Genomic DNA, 21,383 nt, shown 5'->3' with positions numbered 1-21,383 from the left:
TATATGTTATAATCCAACTGCAGATTTTCCTGCATTTATAGGATATTTGTAGATGCAAAAATGTACAGAATGCAGATAATTTGCAAAGATATATGAAATATCAAAAATATAGTACTCTCTATAATATCTAGTAAGTGGAACCATTTTCTACCTATATTTCATTTCTTTAACTATATTCATAAAGATATAAATTTGCATATACATCAGATCAGTTGTAATACTAAATGATATTAGTCACGTACCAAACGGTGGGAATCGAAATTGTTCAGAAGCATTAAAATTCTTGATGGTACGAAGATTAAATCAACCCTGGATTAATATCGATATCTGTGTTAGAAGTAAGTTTCAGTCCATGGAAATCAATTGCGAGTACTTGTCGCGGCGAATTGCTTGAACATGGAAATTGATGGCTAGCCAATTTACCGATACAACTAAAAAATGAGCAGAAGAGTGATTTTGTCACTTCTGATTTAAATGTATAATAATTATGTGTTATCATATCATTATAATTGTAATTATTATAATAATATTATATGTGCAATAATTATTCTCGACCCTTTACGATACTCATTTCTTTAAATTAATTTCCCATTCTGCTGTAAAAGTACGTGTAATTATAAAAATATTATTTACACATGAAACAGAGAAAAATACTTTTCCTAAGGAAATAGCAGCATAAAGATTCTCTTTACAAAACACTCAAAATAATTGAAATAGTTTCAAGTTACAAAGAAGCATATAAAAAAGCGATTGGCACGAGAAGACATTAGTTTTAGATTCAACTATTCAAACAAAATAATATCAAATCATATATTTGCTAATTTCTTTAGTGAATCGTAATTATACTATATCTGTTATCAGAGAAAAATATCAAGAAGATCGTTCGGAATCATTCGTTTGATACAGGAAATACCTTCGATTCAAGAAATTCCTACGTTTACCATTTTTACACAGTTTTAGATTGCCTTTGCAAAATTTCTGGAAATCGTTCTGCTGGTGGAATTCTTAAATAGAAATGCTCAAATAGTCGACATTTCGTCACATTAATGATGCAAGAGAAAATATCAAGAATGTGTTAAATGTCACTTCCATTTCTCTAGACATTCACCGTGCGCGTAATACAGCTTCTTGTTCGTGGAGGTAAAGCCCCATAACATAGAATTCCAGCTTTCTTAGCCGATGGGGACAAGTTTTGTGCTTGCAAGCACGTAACTACGAGTACGTGATATCCGTGACAGGAACGTGCACAAAACGTGTCACCAATTTTGACAAGTTTCTTGAACGTTTTACGGTTATATACTTGGTGAGAAATTGCCTTCTTATAAAGACGATGTTCTATCGAAAATATGTTTGAAGTGACACTAATTTCAAGTACCTGGCGAAGGAATTTAACGATGATATAAATTTACTAGGAAATCGTACTAGATTAATTGACAAACTTATCAAAGAGTATAGTTCCTTTCATCAAGAATCAGTTTTACTAATATTCTACGAAACAGTAAAAAAGTTCAACTGATGGAATTGGTCAATATATTGGCAACAGAACAAAAAGTAACGCGAGAGGAAATTTTCGGATAGCTCTATTCGAGTCTGCACGAAGATATTGTATTTTTTATTTCACACGATGACACGAGAGCGTTAATCCGAAAGACAGATACTGTCGAACAGTCAGATCGAATCGACAATTTGCAAATTGAAAATGAAACTAGGGATAACAAAAATGGTGCGTTTTGTGCGCAAACTTCGTGCAACATTAACAAAGATGAAATGAAAGGAACTACAGTTACATTTACTTCCCTCTAAAGTGAATTTAATTGAAAGTAATTTGTCTCAAAGAGAAATTAATTAGATCTAGCGAAAGTTGAATTATTCACTTTGCGATAGTTCACGTGCGTTACGCTCAAATTATTGCGCGTGTCGCACCGAAGGCGAAGATTGAAATATTTTTGAATATTTAACACAATAATTAAAATTCATTCATTCAACTACTCTAAGCCCTCCATAAAATTAGAAAATGATGCAACGAGATTTTCTTCAATTCTCCGTGAAACAGATATTTTCTGAGCAATCCGCCTTAATTGACACTGCTGTACCAAATTTTATTTTTGCAACAAATTAACTGTTATTCGTTTCTTTTTCTTTGCAAATTCATTTTAGAGTAAATACTATTACGATACAAATTCTGATAAATGAGATATATTCTTTTGCAGTAAGAAGTTACTATACGATAAAAGGTTCGCTTTTCAAAATGAAATAAAAAAGACATAAAAATTTGTGTTTTTGGCTTTTAATTTGTGTAAAATACAATAATTATCTATTTTGTCTTTGCGATATATTTATTTTATAAAATTACTCGAATACTTTACTTTAATTGCATTATGTCACTGAACATTTTCGACAGACAAATTGACTGCTAGATTTAAAAAGCGACAGAAACGTACTATCGTGATCGTTCAATTTAACAGTCTCTCTCGCAAACGGGTCGCATTTTTTACGGTCCTGTGTTACGCATGTGAAGGGAAATTAAGGTAAATTTGCTGGGACTGCTCAGTCAACGTGTAAAATGAGAATGAATCTCGCCTCGAACTGGTTTCATTCGATTCACTTGCAAATTAACGTCAATCAGTGCTTTTTAGTCGACACTTGATTTCCGTAACAATAATTACAATCCGCACTGAACCAGCGTATAATACGCGGAGGAAAAATAAGATAATATTATTTCAAAATGAAATATTATACACATATGAAGAAAGAAGAAACTGTAACTAAACTCAAGAATATAATTGTATAATTATATAAGACATATAATTATATAAAAATAAGTGAAAGATATTTAAGATTCTATTCCTACCTGATTATCTTCTTTTTAATTGTAATACCAAGATTGTCATCAAATTATAAAATATAAATGAAAAATTCTGGTAAGAAGAATCTTTATTTGAGGCCACCAGGAGAAAAAAGATAAAAAATATATATATAGTAAACAAAATTAAAGTCGTGTCATCAGCTTGGTTCAGAAGTAATTTCGCAGTCTTTTTCGCGTTATACCACAGCAGACAAGATCTTTTAATACCATTAATGAGATTTAATAACGTCGATGCTGTGTAGCTCTCGCGAACGGCAAGTTAATTACTTTCAAGCCAATTACATTTTATATTCGAGTGCGACGAGATACGTGGCTTGCCTTAGCTTTGAATCGAAGCATCCTTTTAGTATCTAACTGACACGTTTTTACACTGCATGCATTAAAAGCTAAATTCAAAAAATGAAAATTTATAATCTAAAGACGACGCAAATGTTCACTATACAGAGTGTTCGATAAGTGGGTAAACAGTTCTGGAAGGACAGAACCATTTCGACAGCCAAAGAGAAATGTTAGGAGAATTGTATAAAGTTGGAATTAATTGTAGACTTAGTATAGGTTTAATTGTCAATAACAAAAAACAAAGCTGGAAACGCAATTCCTTTATTCTTGATTTTCATCTTGTTTTAGCTTCAAGCATCAAAAGAAAAATTAAGAATAATTGCATAAAAACCACATATGGATGAGTTAAAAAAATTTCATGGGAAATCAATAGAAATTAGGTAGCTCATTCCCTAACAAAGTATATGCTTAATTACTTGGACTACGTTGTTACGGTTTCCAGTCAGACGCAATAAGGGCATACCATCTGGGAGCTTTAATCAAAAGTCGAGCTCTCGAAAGACTTTGCAACAAATTCCTGCAACTTTGATTTAACAAGCTTTGCCGATCTTCGAGTAGGAAGTCGACTCGAATCTCTACGTAGGCGTATCAAGAACTCCTCATCTTCTCGAATCAGAACTGTCGTTTATTCAATGTCGAGTTCCTCTGTGTTCAATGCATGTTCGTACACCAGTATTTTTATTCTCTTTTATCATGTTGCAAAGATATTACCACTTATTTTTGTTGTACATTTTTGCACATCGCAATCGGATAACTATGTCGTACAAGATTAAACTACCACGCTCAGTTTTATTAAATTCTTGTTCATTGTTACGTCTACAGATACGAACCAAAATAGGAATTATTTTGTAGCCAACATTTCAAGTAGTATATGTAGTTATATCTTTTTTTAATTTAACAAAACTCGCCTCTCTCTTTCTGCGAGAAATTTGCGAAATAAGAATTTATTTATAATTTCTAGCAGTATTGCGAAACAAAAAAATATTGCTTGAATACATCAAATTGTTTGAAATAAACAATTAATATTTTTTATTTGGAAACATATTATACAAGAAACAATTATTAAGAAATAGGAAAATTATCAGGTATTACCATAATACTTGAGCGATACTTATTCAGAGCTCAAGTCAAAAATAGGTGAAATTTTTCTTTATCGCGATTTGATTATTTTACTAAAACATTCGAAAGGTTAATTTGAATTACCATTACGAGTCTTAGATACATCACAGTTTGTGTTATAATACTTTATTGATAACATAACCCGAAAAAAATTGATCCTATGACAGAAACATTAGCGATGAATAACTTTTCTAATTACGAATAAGAATAATCAATCACCATAAATTAACTACCTTAAAAGAATGTATAAATGAATAAAGTATAAAAATATAAAAATATAAAACAAAATGAAAGAAAAGATAGAAAATAACATATAAATTTTTATATATGGACTATATGAAGTGTAGTTTTTGGAGGAATGAATCAATTTATTATAACATATGTAAAACGATAGCTTAATCAGTCTAATACTAAAAAGCAAACCTAAAACTAAAAAGCAACATTCGGAATCCAATATTAGCTGCTTCGAGCTATCCGTCACTACCATCTGTGTTAAATCTATGATTGTCGCTGCCATTCCGAGACTATAAATTTAATATGACTATATGAATACATCGTTTGACTATATATGACTAATTATATAAATACATTCGATTGTAATTGATTTTCTTATCATCTATCGAGCGGGCATTATTGTCTTGGATAAGATCTTTAGCGTCGAGATAAATGAACGCTTGGGCGGCAGAAAACTGGATTTACAAGCGTGCTCAAAATATAGTTCTTGAGGATGTATAAATCTTTGTGTTGATTAGACTATTGTTTGGAACCATACGGATTCCCGCCTAATGGAAGTGACATAATCCAACCGTATCCTCTGACTATTAATGTACAGGGTGTCCTATAAACGTATATCCTATTTCACTTTGTTTTCGAGTTATAGCAGGTCTTCCTTTACAATAAAACATCAACGTATGAAAATCACTGACGACATAAAAACATTTGATCAAAAAATTAAACAAAGTTTCTAGTAAATATGAACCACATCTGCACAACTGGAAAGAGCAAAATAGTCATTGAAGAGGCATCTGCATTTATTCTTGGATACCTGTATATCGTCAATATCTCAAAGCTTTCAACTAAAAGGATCAATACGTATTGTCCATATAATATTGTCGACATTTATTGACGAATCGCGTTTTCGTTGAGAATTTTGAAATGTTGACAATATCATTGACTGTCTGAAGGCACCCTGGGACACTAACATGGTGTTTCATAAAATTTAGCAAAAAAAGATCCGTGAAAATACCTCTTAACAGATTCTTCACGCTACAAATAACGCAACTTGAAGCACGACAATCGCGTAGTTCGCTCATAGTAAACGTAATTTCGCACTATTTCCCTCTTCGTGCGCCGTTTTCAACAGAGGAAATGGATTGCGTGGTAATTAGAGCGAGAACATTTTTTCCATGCGCACACCGTGGCCGACGCTTCGTATTTCACATAGAAAATCCCTCATTTTCCATCAGATTAAGGCCAGCTACGTGCCAGTTCTGTTTCACGTTTCGCCCCTGATGTTCCATCATATACGTGGCCGTAATTCGTCCACCATCGTGAATCTGGTCCAGACTATAATACAACCGTCTCTCCTCAAATCCGCGCGAAATTACACCGGTACGAACAAAAAAAAAAGGGAAATACATGAATGGGTGAGGGTAGCCGCGTAACAATGCGATCAAAACGAGATACGTGACCGAGAGCAGAATCGCAAAAGGGTGAACTGACGCTTGAACGCGACGATTTCGAGAAATACCGATGGGTGGAAAATTTTCAAACGATTCGATCGATGTTGTTGCCCCTTGTTTGCTAGTCCAGTTGAAACCGACCTCGATTATTTAACAAATTGGCTGTCATGTTGCTGATTCACGTTTGTTACAGTGCATTATTTGCAATAACTAAAATAAGATAAGTTTCATGAACTAAAAGATTTTCAACGATGTAAATGACTCGGATAAGATTTTCTGAAGTAAGTGTGCAAAGACAATATAATATTTCGAAAAAATTAAACGTTACGATGCAGTATATTTGTAATACATTGTTGTATATTTATGAAATGCAATTACGATTATGGAATAAAGAAAGTGTATGAAATATGGTTGATGATCAAGATATAACGTAATTTCCCGAGATTAAAAAGTTTGATGAGTGCGCAGGACGATCAAAATAAAATACAAGTTAGATGGATTAAAAAGTTTGACGAAGATCAAACTACGATATAACTTGGAAAGATTAAAGAGATGTAGAGTGCACAGTGCACACTCTGATCAAAATACAGTTCATCTTTGAAAACTTGAAGTTTGACGGATGCGCGGAAAATTTAAACTAAAGTACAACCTCTTGAAACGATATAATTATCTCTAAACGAATATGTAAATTTACGATCTCACAGTTGCATAAAAATTACGACGTGTTTAGAAAATCTATTCAGATCAGTTATTTTTGATCAAAAATAGTGAAACTTCTCTAATTTTTCTCTCATATCTATCACTTATGGGAAAAACACTGTAAATTAACAGCGTGAATACTCTGCATAATATTATCTATTAATTGTTTTTGTCAAATATAATTCCATTTCATAAGATTATAGAGTTTCTTCGTAGCTATCTATTACACCTTTTTTCATCAGCTACTGTATCTGTATTGTCTGCTGTAATGTCTAATAATTGCATAATGCACACAATGTTCGGCCTCAATGCTAAATACATCAAGATCAATATGAATTACCACGCGTGCAGTACGAACCATGCAATTTGCAGAATCAATATCTGGCCAGTGCATTAGCCAATGCCATAGCTCATAATATCCACATTAATCTGACGAGGTAGGTTCTTGAGTATAGAAACATATCGGTGTCCATCTTAATGCAAGAAGTCGATCTTTAAGAGTATCAGGGAATCACAGAGGAAATAAAAGTTCTGGTTAAGCAAATCCAAATTTATTACTCCTGATCGTTCTATCTCTGTGCTTCGTGCGATGTATCGCCCCCCTCGCTTTGTGAATTTCTCAACGGAACATTTAAATGCATTGAAAATTTATTGGTCGACGAATCTGATGGAATGTGCGCCCGTCGATCATTTCCGATGTACGAACAAGATAGATCGAAGCGTTGAAATTTTTGAGAAATTGCGAATTGCTGTTTGTTTAGAAATTGAAACGTAGAGAAATTTATAATTTACTAGAAGAAACACGAAGGCAAGAAGAAGAAGGGCGACTTGCGAGGAATCAAACTGAAACGTTTACAAAATATTCTTTCAATTCCTTCGAGAGGATTACATTGAATAATTTTGCTTCCTGAGTGGAAGAAGAATTGATCGAAGATTTCCCTTTTTTTCTAATTGAAGAGATGAATAAAGTTTTTCAGAATTTGAAGTAAGTACAATCTTGCCCAAGGTGCTTCAATGAAGGTAAATTTTAAAATAAAGTAAAATTGAATACGGTAGATCCTCATTGATCCGAACAGTTCGAGGATAAAGCAGTTCGTATTAGAACAATATTACAATGTAATAAAAAATTCATAAATTCTAAAGCTAAAATTCAAATTTACAGAATATCGCTAAAGAATGAAGAAATTACTGAGAGTATGACATATTAATGTACGAAACTTAAAGCGAATATTTTGTACACTTCCTCCTTTTTACTTGCATCTCGCAGCTTAATGTAAAATTGTAACATGTTAATTTTTCCCCTTTTCTTAATACTTCTCTTCCTCTACTCATGACGTCGTCCTAGCGTTTCGACATTTCCACCATGATTCTCATTTTGCTCACGAAGACCACCGTCATTAGGTATTCCTGTAGACTCGATATCTCGCGAACTCTTGGCTTGCCGTGTTCCGCAGAAAGGTAGGTCTCAACTAATCACGTTGACCGACCACTCAAGAATACATAATGGTGCCGAACATTCATTTTCATGGCTCATCAGTGTCGATCGCGTATCACCCACGACAAAAGACCGGCGAGAAAACTTTACGATAAAAACTGAAGAGAAATTTTCACGACTTCGTTAGCGTCGATCGTGTTCTCATTGAGAAATCGAAAACTGAAAAGGAATTTCCTCAGCGGATGGTAGTGCAGACGTTAGTTCGGTTCATGGAAAACAAATGGAATTGGTGTTCCGTTGAATCGGATGATGAGATTTGCCATGGGAAAGACAAACTCGATATTCTACAATGCGATGGAGATGGACAGACGGACACAGAGTAAAATGAGTGAATGTGATCGCGTGCGTGCGAAATTACGTTAGTGGAAGGATGCTGGAAAATTGAAAGAGTGAGAGATAAAAGGAAGGGAAAGGGTGTGTGCGAAAAAAAGAGGGAGAATGGACGATCAATTTTTATTATTTGACCTGTTAACGATTCCCATTGAAGAATCAAAGGTTAGAGCGAGCTCTTGTATATGGAAACGTTGAATAGAAGGCTTTAATACAATATGCCGGATACTTGAAGCGAGATGGTAGAAAATAAAAGAGTTTCACTAGCAAACGATCGAAATCCACATCAAAAAAAGAAAGCAATTTAGTTACGCTTTTCTTCTCGGACGGTATTATAGAGTAATTCGGGTCATTTGAAAGAGAGAGAGAGAGAAAGAGAGAGAGAAGAGAGAGAGAGAGAGAGATGCTTTCGGCATGTTACTCTACGTAGATTGTTTACAATGAGGGAGAAATACTGTCGCCTCGTAACCTTGTGCATTTACATTTACAACCGAAAGACAAAATTTTCTTAACCCCTTGCCTTACAATCTTTTCATTTTTAGTAATTGTTATCTGTTCACAATTGCAATGTTATATTAAATATAAAGTATGAACAAATTATACCCAATTACGTATTGTGGTTATGCATTAATCGTCAGACAGAAAAATTGAAATTAAAGTTGGAGTCTAAACTAGAAATTTATTAAGAAATAATAAAATCTCCTTTTGCTGTATTGAAATCATAATTCGTACACGAGTATACCACAGTATTATGAGGCAAGAGATTGGGCGATTTTCTGACATTATTTTCGGCTTAAATTGTGTAATCATTATGAACGTAGAATCACGCGATCCGAGTTTAAGGGGAGTCGTTAATCTTCCTTGGATATTTAGAAATATTTTGATTTCTCTGCACTGCATGATATTAAACATGACAGTTTAGTATTTTGTATATACAGAATATACAAATAAAAAATTGGACTTTGATTTGTGAGTAATTAATATTATAAATAGTACACTAAATTCAGATTTTTATATTCAGTATCTTAGAAATTTTAACGCACCTTTTGTCGTAGATTCGTTCGATTATCAAAGCACATTTAAGACGTAGAATTATATTCATGGCTAAGTTCTATATATTAATTAGCAAAGAAATATGAATATCACACAAACAATGTTTATTGCAATATTAATGACTTAAAATAAATAGCATGGTCGCACAAGTTTACTGTAACAGCACAATTAGTATAACTACGTTATACTAATCAAAAGGAAGATTAATGAGTCGTATTTATCAAATAATGTGTATTCTGACAACGAAAGCATTAAACATTCTCCCTAATTTATTGCAGCATATGCGATAATTGTAGTTGGAACCAAAATCTTTGACTGTTTAAAATTATTCAATCGTGCTATGTATTTTGTCATGAGATCAAGTATGTTTGAGTGTTTAGCAGAAGTCTTTGACCAACTAACAAATTATAAATTAATAGAAGGATATCTGATTTCATAGTTATTCGATGATTATTCTTTAAAAAGTATAAATGATAATATCAAAATTATGAATATTTTGTGCGATTAATTGCTATCTTGATAACGCAAATAATTTTTTACATGTATTTTATATTTTTGTAAATTTCTTTTCAGTATTTCAGGAAGTTAGTTATTATTTCCGGTTTATCCCTAATTATTCCTTATATAGTCTGTACTTTGATTCCAATATTCATTAACTCTAATATCAACGTTAATAAACTAATCAACACCATTTTCATTGTTAACTGGTTATAAGTGTACGTGTCTTAAATCCAAGTTATCAAAAGAACATCCAACAACTGTTGAAGTCGCTCGAATGGTTGTCGTTCGCATGTACGAAAACAAAATCACGTATCTAAAAATATTTGCAGAAACCTAACATAAACGATCAAAGGCATTGATCCCAACTATATCTACGAAAACATACACACAAAGAAAGAAGAACGTGAGGGTATGTGTGTGAGCGTAACATCTCGACGAAACCACTATGCTAGTGAGAGTGAAAGTTTGTGCGATTGTTGAAAGGTGACGCTGAAAAGTGGTGGTGAAACAAAAAAGCGAGCGAAGAAAGGAAAACCGAGAGAAAGGTGGAGAATGAGTGAAAAAAAATGGAGAGAAATGGGAAGAAAGGAAAAATGAGACGGAAGAAAGAAAAAATGGGAGGAAAGAGAGGAAAAATAAGAGGGAAGAACGAAAGAAAGCGAGGAATTCCCGCGAAGTCGAGCGAATGGGGCTAAACGAGAGGGAGAGAAAGAGAGTGAGAGAGGCAACCCGTCGGGGTTCTGTCTTCTTCGCAGGTTATCGGAGCTGTACCGTCGAGGCACCTTCTCGAGCCACGGAGAGTCTTTGGAGAAGGACGCCCCGGAACTGAGCGCAACCTCAACGACCTCGGAATCCTTGGAGAGCAATGGCCTCGATACAGAGATACCAGCTGCAGCCAGGAGACCCCGTAGTACAAGGGGCTCGCAAAAATGGAGTAACGTACGCGCCGTCATGGCGCTATATTCCTCCCTACGCAAGATCAAGAGGTACTCCCGTCATTGCTCGATATGGACGGTAACCTCTGAATTGCACTCTCACCCGTCACTCTGCAAACTCGTTTTACACGCCACTATCCACTCTGACACGTGTACATTGCTGTACATACATGATGGTATACAGTGGCTCACGCAAGTATTCGAACACTTGCCATGGAATTTCTTTTGTATGTTAGATTGTGTAATGTGTTCTTAGAAGAAAGTCTCTCTCGAACTTTATTAATCAAAGTCGGATTACATTAATGTTTTCTTAAAAGAGCACGTCGAATCTTGTTACTTTTTGCGTAAGGTCTATCTATAATCAAGATGTAAGTTTTAATTTTTATAACATTTTTCGAGGTATATGCATTAACGAACGGCGAGTATAGTTTTACTCAACTTAATATTACGTGCATTATACGAAATTGTGTGAAACTTTGTTAGCACTTTTATGGGACACGACTATCATGACTGTAATAGTACAATTCGAAACTAATGGAAAAATATATATAGAAGCTGCGAGATACCTGCTGCAAATACACGTCTAGTGAAAAACGAATGTACGTCGTGGATAGCAATCTGAAACAATTAATGTTGATAAAGATGATCTGACCAAATATTTTGGATTACTAATACAGCGAATACTTGACTGTTCAAATACCTTGGTAATTTGTGTGAAGTGTATGCTTCCAGTATATACATTTTGCATTTTTCACCAGCGCAGCATCGAAGTTACGAATGAATTAGGTTGCTGAAGGTTATATTTTGTAACTTCTATATATATTTTCAATTTCGTTCCAAATTTTACCAATGTAGTTGCGATAGTCGTGTTTTGTTACAATGCTAATGAAATTTTAAAATGTTTCGTATAATATATACGTAAAAAGTTTCTAGGAGTATGCAAACATGTTCGTGAGTCACTGTGCATAGCACACACAGACGGTACATTTTTACGAACTCGTAGCTACTTACACGGAAGACAATATAGCTATTGCTCGTGGGTTACAGTTCAATCGTGGACTCTAAGGGATGGCTGCATTTCTCAGCAGAGGTCACGAGATTTAATAAAGAAAGTTTTGGATAAAAGTGTACATTTAAACGTCCAAGTATCGTATGTAGAGAAGAGATACGTCTGTGGTCATTGAGTAGATTGATTAAGACTGCTGCGGTGTCCGAATTTCTGTTTCAAGCTTATTTTCATCTCAACGAATAGGAAGATTCTCGATGTTTCGAGGAAAAGTTTAACACAAATCTTTAATGAAAATCGCATATATTAACAATCATCCCTTCATATTTTTCTGAAGCTTGGAAAGGTAAACTTTTTGGAATAAGAAATCGTGTTTGGACTTTGCACTTGCATTTTGAGCCCAAAATGCTTATTCCGAAAAGCCAATATCAAAATATCTCAGCATAGTGAATTTTTGAAATCCAAAATGGTTAGAGAACGTAGCAGAATTAAACCTTAGATTAAGAATTATAGAATGTATTCATTATATGTCTTGTATTAGGTATATTGTATATAATATTTTCAGATTCTAAATTACTAGTATAGTATAGTAACACTATATACGCTGTAAAATTTCCTACTGGCTCATTAAACTTAGACAATTAATCACGAAAGTTTCTCATTTAATTCACTCGGCAGTTTCTATCTTTTCGTTAATCTTGTTGCAAGATAAATCTACGATCAAATAAACTTTTTCTGGTGTATCTTTGGTGAGAGCTTTTAACGTAAATTTCCAACTGTGTTAACAACGGTTACCTGTTCTTGTTACTATTTTGCAATTTTGCAACTATTTTATGCCATGCATAATGACATGTAACTTGGGAATTGTTATACATAACAGTTACTTATATTCTTTATTTATTTTTCGATTTCCTCCGTAAATATATTTCCTATTCGAATGTCACTGGTTTTATAAGCGTTGGAAGTCTTTCTACTAATTTAGGAGAATTTTCTTAATCTAACTTGTCAGTCGGAAATTAAAAAGCCTAAAGATGAAGAACTCGTCAACCAACGAAACGGTTCTACAAGATTTTACAATTACAAACGTCAGTGTTTCTATCGCGTATTATCTTTTAGAAATGAATCTAATCGCATCATTCTAATTTCCACTATATTTCGCAATCAAACTAACTCTTATCAGAAATATGTAAACGTTCGGATACTTTTAAACTCCTTAAGTGCTGGTGGCCTCCTCAATGTTATCTGTTAGTAAAATATATCTATACGCAGCGTCAGATGTCTCGTCACCCATCCGCAATATGTTAACAAATATTGCGCAATAACAGAGTCCACGTGTTAACTGTAACCCAAACAGCCACCCACGCACGAGCAGCGTACGTCTTTCTCTCTCTTCCGGATGCTAGGAGAGTGACATACGTTCATATATACACGCGCCACTCGGCCTCGTTCACGACATAAATCTCGCCAGGAATTCAACAGCGCGGAAGCCAATAAACGCGAGAGCCAACGAAACGAGTCGTTTGCCTCGAAAATGGAAAAGGAACGGCTAACCAGGCTGTCTTATTTTGTTTTTCCTTCGATCCACAGTCAACTCTTGCCGCTTTGATATTACACGGTGCCATTTTAACGGGGAATTCCGGCTAAGTCACCGTATTCCCCGCGATCTCCCCTAGGACCGGTTTCGAGAGCCTTTAATCCTTTCTGCAAGATTTCTTGAACGTTCCTTGTTACTTAGAATACCGGCATTTAACGTTAATTGGAATATCGTGTGCTCTCAAGTCTCTCCCTTTATGTCTTGTTCAGGGTTTTGCCTTTGTCCCTCGATTAAAGGATTTCATTCGTCTTTTCGTGCAGCTTTCACTCATTAAGGACCAATGTTGCATTAATACCTTTTAAAAAGTATTTTGGGAAAAGAACTTCGGATATTTGTTTAATATTTCCTTTTGTCACTGTTTATTCTTACACGTAGGTCCTAACATCTTACGAAATTTGAAGAAATTGAAGTATTTATAATGTAACAAACTTTGATTTCATCATGGGAATCTCTTTTGTCTCTAATTTTTGCAGGCTTTTGTAAAGTATTATGTACCTCTGATATGTACTTTTTCACGTTTTCCAATATGTAATATTATGTATCGAATCTAACTTCTACGCATCATTGGTCATTATTTCGTGCTTAATGGATTAATTCTTAAAAAAATTATAAAATCAATAGTATATAAAGCAGGCAATATTATTTTTCAATAAATTTAACATTGGTATATAGAATATTGTAATTGCTAGCAATTGGTACTACAAAATGTTTCTTTCTTTTCTGATGTCTAATGAAAGTGTAAACTTTATGTTACTAACCATGCGGTTATTACCGAGAATCTGAACTATTGAAATTTAATTTTAACGATAAAGCGTTTCGAGAAATTTAAGTTCAAATCAATGACACGAAGGACTTTGTACGAGTATACACGATTTAGCATAAAATTCAATGCTGTATCTGAGTTAACACAGGACCGCAAGGGATTAAGGGACAATCGAGAAATAGTGTTCGATGTCTGACCGTTCCGTTGCTTTTTACCTCGTGAAATAGCGTCAATCTAAAGGAACGTTGCACCGCACGAAAGTATTGGCTAACCGCTGGTCACCGTAATTCTATCCTCTTTGCCGATCTCCTCTTCTTCAGCTGCGATATCAACCACATTACATGCTCTACTTTATCCTAGATGACATAGTTAATGGTCAATTGCTGTTCCTACTTTCGATGGTATCAAACGATCACATCAAGGATGGAAAGATAGAAGTGACGATGGAATCCGGACAAATCGTGTTCCTTCGAATTTTTAGTATTTTTAGTTTTATCACGCGTGAATGAACATGTGAATAGAGGTACAATTTGTAGAGAAAATAATAAAAGTATGATATAACGTAGTAATTTCTTAACGAGTGGTAGCACATATGTCCATGTACATGTATGTGGGATTTCGATGTTTTATTTTATCATAGTTTGAGAAATTGGCGCAAAATAGTAAATATTTATAACTCTGATTATAGACAATTAAAGATCCGTTAATACAAATATCTTCATCTCTTTTGATAAATGACAAAGAATAAGAACTTTAATTCGTGAGTAAGTATGTAGTTCTTCAGGAATAAACCAGTAGATATAAATTTCGAGTTTTTCAAGCTTAAGATACAATTGTTTATTTGGTATCGTTAGGATTTAAATGTACAAGTACTTGTTTCAAAACTGATTCAAAGATTTTATAAGCTTTTCAAATCACTGTACTATGATAGTCTACATAAGACATAAAAAATTCCAGCGGGACTGTGGCTCACATTATAAAGTTTACAGCAGTTTGAACAGCAGAAACTGATCGTAAAAATCTCAAGAGACCGTTGAAGTTTTTATACTTTATCTGTAGTCCAACAGACGAAAAGTAGGTAATAAAATATTTTAAGTGCGCCACTGTGGTAAACAATCAAATATAAATGTTTGAAATGAATCACAGCTAACATCTTCGTCAGATATCGCTACAGCTGAAAGATAAACTTGTTTCTAGGAAAATGTAAAATTTGCACGTCATTAATGCTGTACTACCACTTGTTAAATAATAATTTAAAAATCATATACTTCAGTGTTCCCAAAATGTAATATAGAAAATTTAAAATCGGAGATATAAAAACTACTTCAGTTTTTTCCACAAAATTATAAACGAAAGATTAATTCATTGCCATTTTATATATTTATTGTAACTTTTCGACAAAGCATTTGCGTGGTTATGTATATACGACATATCTTTCTTTTCTCTTATTCATAGACACAATATTCAATGTAATTTTTTAAAACGTAGGAAATAATTCGTGTCACGAAACGAATGTAAGATGTTTCACAAACCATATCGATCATATTGCTTTCATCAGCGAATCAAAAATGGAAGAAACTAATTTAGGAGCTATAAATAATTGCACGCCGATCATGTGGTCTTTCGTGTTTTATAGCGACACATAAATTCAAGCATCGGTAGTTAAACATCTGAAGAATAAAACACGAAGCTTTACGAGCTCTTTTATGGTGTTCGAAGGGACACGATAAATTCCCATCAATGTACTCTTCTTATCTTTAAGCGGCATGCACCGTTGATTTTAATGAAGCACAAGCAAAGAGAGAGAAAGACTAAAAGAGTAATTTTTAATGGACGAGTAACACGGAAGGGACAGTTTTCCTCTCGCAATCTCCACGACCATTTTATTTCCAAGCCACGGAACAATTTACCTAAAACCTCGTTTTCACACGTCCGCCTCGACACAAACGCGTGAACCAGTTAATTCAATTTATCTGGAATGCTTAAACGCCACGATTGCACTCATTAAGCTTATGCGATAAAATTTAACTACTTGCAATGTACAAAACAATTGTATATAATATCTACAAATGTATAGTAATTCTTTTATAAATGTATAGCGTATAGCATATATTTTCTATTATTATCTATATCATCAATGATTTACAATTCGTAGATAGATTCTGCAAATTATGAATAAGTAGATTCCAATTCCGTTTAAAAATAATACATATATTAAACGAAAAGGTATAACTGTACTTTATATATAGCTCGTTATATAAAGCAGTAAAAGGGTGAAAAACATAATTAACAATGTACAAGATTATACGACCAACATAGGAAAGTATTGGAAATATTGATTAAAATTATCAGACTTTAGATTTATTTATATTAATCTTCTTGATTTCTTGTATGCGATTTCTAGATTTTTGAATTGTACTTTCTCGATAAAACTAAATAGCACAGGAATTTTTCATAGATTTTTAACAGAAGAGCTTTGGGAATTTGTAATACGTTTTCATGATAACTTGCACTATCGTTTGTTTTAAAACTTTATAACCGGGTATAATATGCAAAAACGGTAACACGTACGTGATGATAGCCCATCCATCTTCTAGATGAATGAATTCGTGTGAAACATACATAAAGCATTTAGAGAGATTGGTCCTAGCGGAGTGTAGCACGTATCGAGGGGTCAATGGCACGCGAAACATGGAAAAAACTAAGTTTATAATAAATTCTGGTAGTAAATCGTCTAATTACAAGGAAAAAGATCTTAGAAGAAATAAGAAATTAATAGTAATTGATTTTATTGATTTTGTTAGTTCAATGATTTTAAGACTGTATCCTACATTAAATACGTAACTGGGCAAAAATCATCTATTTCGAATTAACGAAATTTAATAAAAATTATTATTCGTGGTTACTATACGCCGCTACATTACCACTCACTAAAACGGATTAATAAAGTATAACGTAATAACATAACGTAGAAAAATTGGTACGATATAGAATTTTTATGAATATCGAATTAAAGTTATGAAATAGTTTAGTTTCGATTAGTAATCCTCGCTACACGTGTAAGTTTACTGAATGCATACGTGGTATTTAAGATTGTACAAGTAAGTTAGATCCGATATCCATAAATGAAAAATTGTAAATCCTCCACATGATAAACTTCTCACGCGAAGAATTACACACGCGAAATCAAAACTCGACAACGAAGTAAAAGTATTGGGACATAAATAAATGATAAGAATTCCGGTAGCAGGGAAGCAAAAAAGAAGAAGAAATGAAATAAAAAATGAAATAGAGGAGAAAGAATAGTATGACCATTCGTTAAAACGAATATATCAGAAATTACTAGCGAGTAATTCAAGAAAAGTGCACGCATTAAAATTAGACTGCAGCATTCTTTAGCATTTGGCATGTGTTCATAAAGAATCTACGTTCCTTTCTTTACTGAGATAGAATCAGTTTGTTAGCCAAATTGCGACTGTGTCTCCTGGCAATCTACTGGCAATTATTAACAACGAAAAGACGAGTATAGCTGAAGATTGGTGACGTTGATACGTGGCCAATCGTGCAGATTGTTCTTTTTACTTCTGTTTCCGAGTAGCATCGGGAACAATGTTCTAGTGCTGAACTTTTAACGCATTATCGATCCACGAATCGCGTGAGTCCACAAGTTTCATCCTTCAAGTTTCATGAAGTAGAACCAAAAGCAAACGTTAGACAATTGGCAAAATGAAAGTATTGTTCCACGTTGTACAATGGCTATAGAAAAATGTTGGCTCATCGTTGCATTTTCTTTTATAGTTTGATTGAGCGTGGATATATTGCGATAATTTGTTTGTTACATTCGAATGGCGAAGAACAATTGTAATTAATCGGTGGTCGATAATGTGTTAAAATAACGTCCTCGATACACAGTACCTTTTGCATGAGAAGCTAGAATGCAAGATACGTAGAACTTTGTATCGATGCGTAGTTGCAAGAAATCTTGATGAATTTTTCTATTGTGGATCTTTGGTAAGGGAAGTACGTGAAGTGTTGTGGACCGATTTCGAATTTAGCGGAACTTTGTATAATTATCTAATATTTTATAGTAAAATCTTATAAATTTATCCAACATTTTATATCGTATCCTTGTTATAATTTGTTCTTTTTTCGTTATATTGATTTTTTCCATTATGTCAATTTGATATCAACAGACAAATTCAATTGCGAAAGGTAAGAGATGAACGAAGATTAAACTATAGTGTGCTGGTGTGAAACACCACATTATTTTGAAATCAAATATCTCAACAGAATTTTTTGAAACAGTTCGTAAAACATTAAATAACTATAGGAACGATCAAATATGAACCAAATATTTTTTACTTTGTTTATTACAATTCTGGGACAAAATTCTAGTTTTAGTTTCAGAAAGTTTCACTGAAATCGGTGTATAACGTCTCGTACTAAAATATTACAAAGAATAATAAGCAAGAAAGTATGAAATTGCTAAATATTTCACTAGAATAGAATTGTTATCAACGTCATTAATAGTGACGCTAGTGTTTCAACGAATGCTGATGCTTGACACCCCAAATGCCTCCCTTCTACCAGCTCGTCTGAATTAGAGAAGAAAGACTAATTCCCAAATGTATCCTGATCTCCGAGCACCCAAAACGTTTAGCGAATAAACACACGTACAAAAATAAACACTCTAACACTTAACGCTACTAATTTAACACAAGAAAGAATACCCAACACGTTCAAACAATTACAACTATATACTGAACATGGGTGTGTTAACGATTAAAGAATGCGTAGTGGCATAATAAAGTTTATATCTTTAGTTTCTGCCTCTGTCTATATAATGTACTTGACAATTCTCTCGATGTTTCTGTCTCTGTCTGTTCGTCTATATCTGTCTGTCTGTCTGTCTGCCTCTCATCCATCTGATGCTCTAATACTTAAGACTGATCTTACTCGACTGTCGCTCACTTCTTATTTCAAGCAATTAATCACATAATTATCATCTATGATCTATTTTCCATAGTGTTAGAGAACGAATCTGTAAAAAGAACAACCGAGAAACCCGAAAGAAAGAAAGTCGACATAAATAAAAGGAATCGGCGTGGTCGTTCTGCAATGGTGTGTTTCTTTCGTTTCAATGGATTTTTTGTCGAATGGAACGCAAGTAGAATTAATCTGTCTGCTTGCAACAACTATAGAAATACGTAAATATATATACATATTTATATTTATTATATCCATAGCAAAAATGTGTGGAACGAGATGTTTCGAAGAGATTGCTCCTTAGCAAAGAGGTCTTGCGTCACGAATGATGCATGGATTTTGCAAAAAATATTCTATGGAGCTTTGAGAACGAGCCAAACGATTCAAGAGACGTGGCACATCGTACTTTTGTTCATTTTTATCGGTTCTCGCAGCGACTTTGCACGGGATTCACCAATATAAAACGCATTCAATGCGTTTTGCCAGAAGTGCGATAACGGTTGTTTTCTTTTTCTTTCCGATTTCCTTTCTTCTCTTTTGCTAGAATCGTTTTGGCTTATCTGTTTTTTAGTTCTGTAACATGCGTTGCAATTTTTTCATTTTTATTTCTTCTTCGTACGGCCGACACGATAACTAACCACGACTGTCGGTTAGTTGTTTGGTTATGTATTTTTAAGAGACAAAGAAAAAAAAATCATTTCGAAAAAGCTGACCATTTTAATTAAAGACAGTTTGCCTCGATTCGCGGTTATCGACATTCAAAATCGCTCTGTCGCGCAAAAACACCCGTAAATCCTCCCGAGAGCTTAGGACTTACAACTCCTTAGGAATAGCGCCACGATACTCGTTTGTCTGTGTTTTATCGCATATATTAAATAGACCGCTTAAAAAGTGCGAACGTAAGTTCCTTTCCTGTGTTTGAGATTACGAGAAACAAGTATGTAATACGAATGGTAATTATTCAGCTTAAAAGAAACGATAAGATAACGTAAAGATTACTTTTCCTAAAACGTTCTAGACTCTCAAGCTTCTCTTCTTTTTAATTGCGGTATGTGTTTCTCTTAGTATCTGCATTAGTAGAAGTTTAAGTTAACCGTGTGAACGATATCGTGTGTAAAGTTATTTATTTACACGTGATGCAAAACATCGAACGATGATTAACACAAATTGATTTTTTTTAGACTAAATCTTTTTAGAGATTTTTCGTTAAAGAAATAACAAATAAATATAGAAATAACGTTGAATTTATTCTTAGCTTTCCTTTTCCTGATATTATAAAGTTTATTATTAACAATTTTAGAAATCTGGGATGATATTTGCGAGGAGAATTATCTTTCTATTAACGATCAATATTAACAACAACAATCAATATTAATTATTAATTTTCGTATCTTCGCTTTTAGCATGAACTTCCAATCTCTTTACTTTTTCGATAATCTCAAACAATTTTTAAATATTCCATACTATATACTTATAGACTTTTTCCAACAAACTAAAACTTTTCTTTTTAGCCAAAATTTACAACTTCTACAACTTTCCTAAAAACAAAATTTTCCTATTCCTCTGATATTCTGTTATATCCTCAATCCTTAAATATTGGGAACTATACGACGTTACTTGTGAATTTAGAAATGGTACAAACTTGGAAAATTTTTAACGTCACTATTTCTATACGGGTCAGATTGTTCGAGCGTAACCGAAATTTATCACGTTCAAGAAAGAAAATTCTTTCGTTGGAAACGTATTTAATGGTAACGCGAAAGATAAACAACTTAGTGACACCAGGATGCATTATTCTTTCAAGCGATTAAATTGGCAATTAATGGCTCCAGTCACGTAGCTAAATCGTAGTTAACCATTTTATTCCGTACGCGTTGAAATGTTCCGCTTTACAGAAACGTGTTTAATTGTTTCTGATGGGCCACGATATTTTACGTTAATACAAAGGATTTTACACATGAAATTCTCCTACGGTACTGATTATATTGTCTCAATGGTCGTATTGCATAAAAAAT

The 21,383-nt window shown here is 33.6% G+C and overlaps 1 protein-coding gene across 8 annotated transcripts in view; it reads left to right on the top strand.

The window, feature by feature from the left end:
- LOC100747068 overlaps positions 1-21,383 on the top strand; it is a 203,890-nt gene that overhangs the window by 124,880 nt on the left and 57,627 nt on the right. For 7 of the 8 annotated variants that reach the window (XM_033324152.1, XM_033324151.1, XM_033324153.1 and 4 more), the window contains one exon: positions 10,840-11,070. The exons of the other annotated variant lie outside the window; for it this stretch is intronic. In XM_033324152.1, coding sequence (XP_033180043.1) covers positions 10,840-11,070 — 231 coding nt within the window. The remainder of the gene's footprint in view (positions 1-10,839; positions 11,071-21,383) is intronic. 8 annotated transcript variants of the gene reach the window in all.

This window comes from Bombus impatiens, unplaced genomic scaffold (assembly GCF_000188095.3).
Source record: "Bombus impatiens unplaced genomic scaffold, BIMP_2.2 scf_1528, whole genome shotgun sequence".
In the NCBI taxonomy this organism is placed as follows: domain Eukaryota; kingdom Metazoa; phylum Arthropoda; class Insecta; order Hymenoptera; family Apidae; genus Bombus; species Bombus impatiens.
The sequence above is the reverse complement of the archived record's forward strand: the minus strand, read 5'-3'. Positions and strand labels throughout refer to the sequence as shown.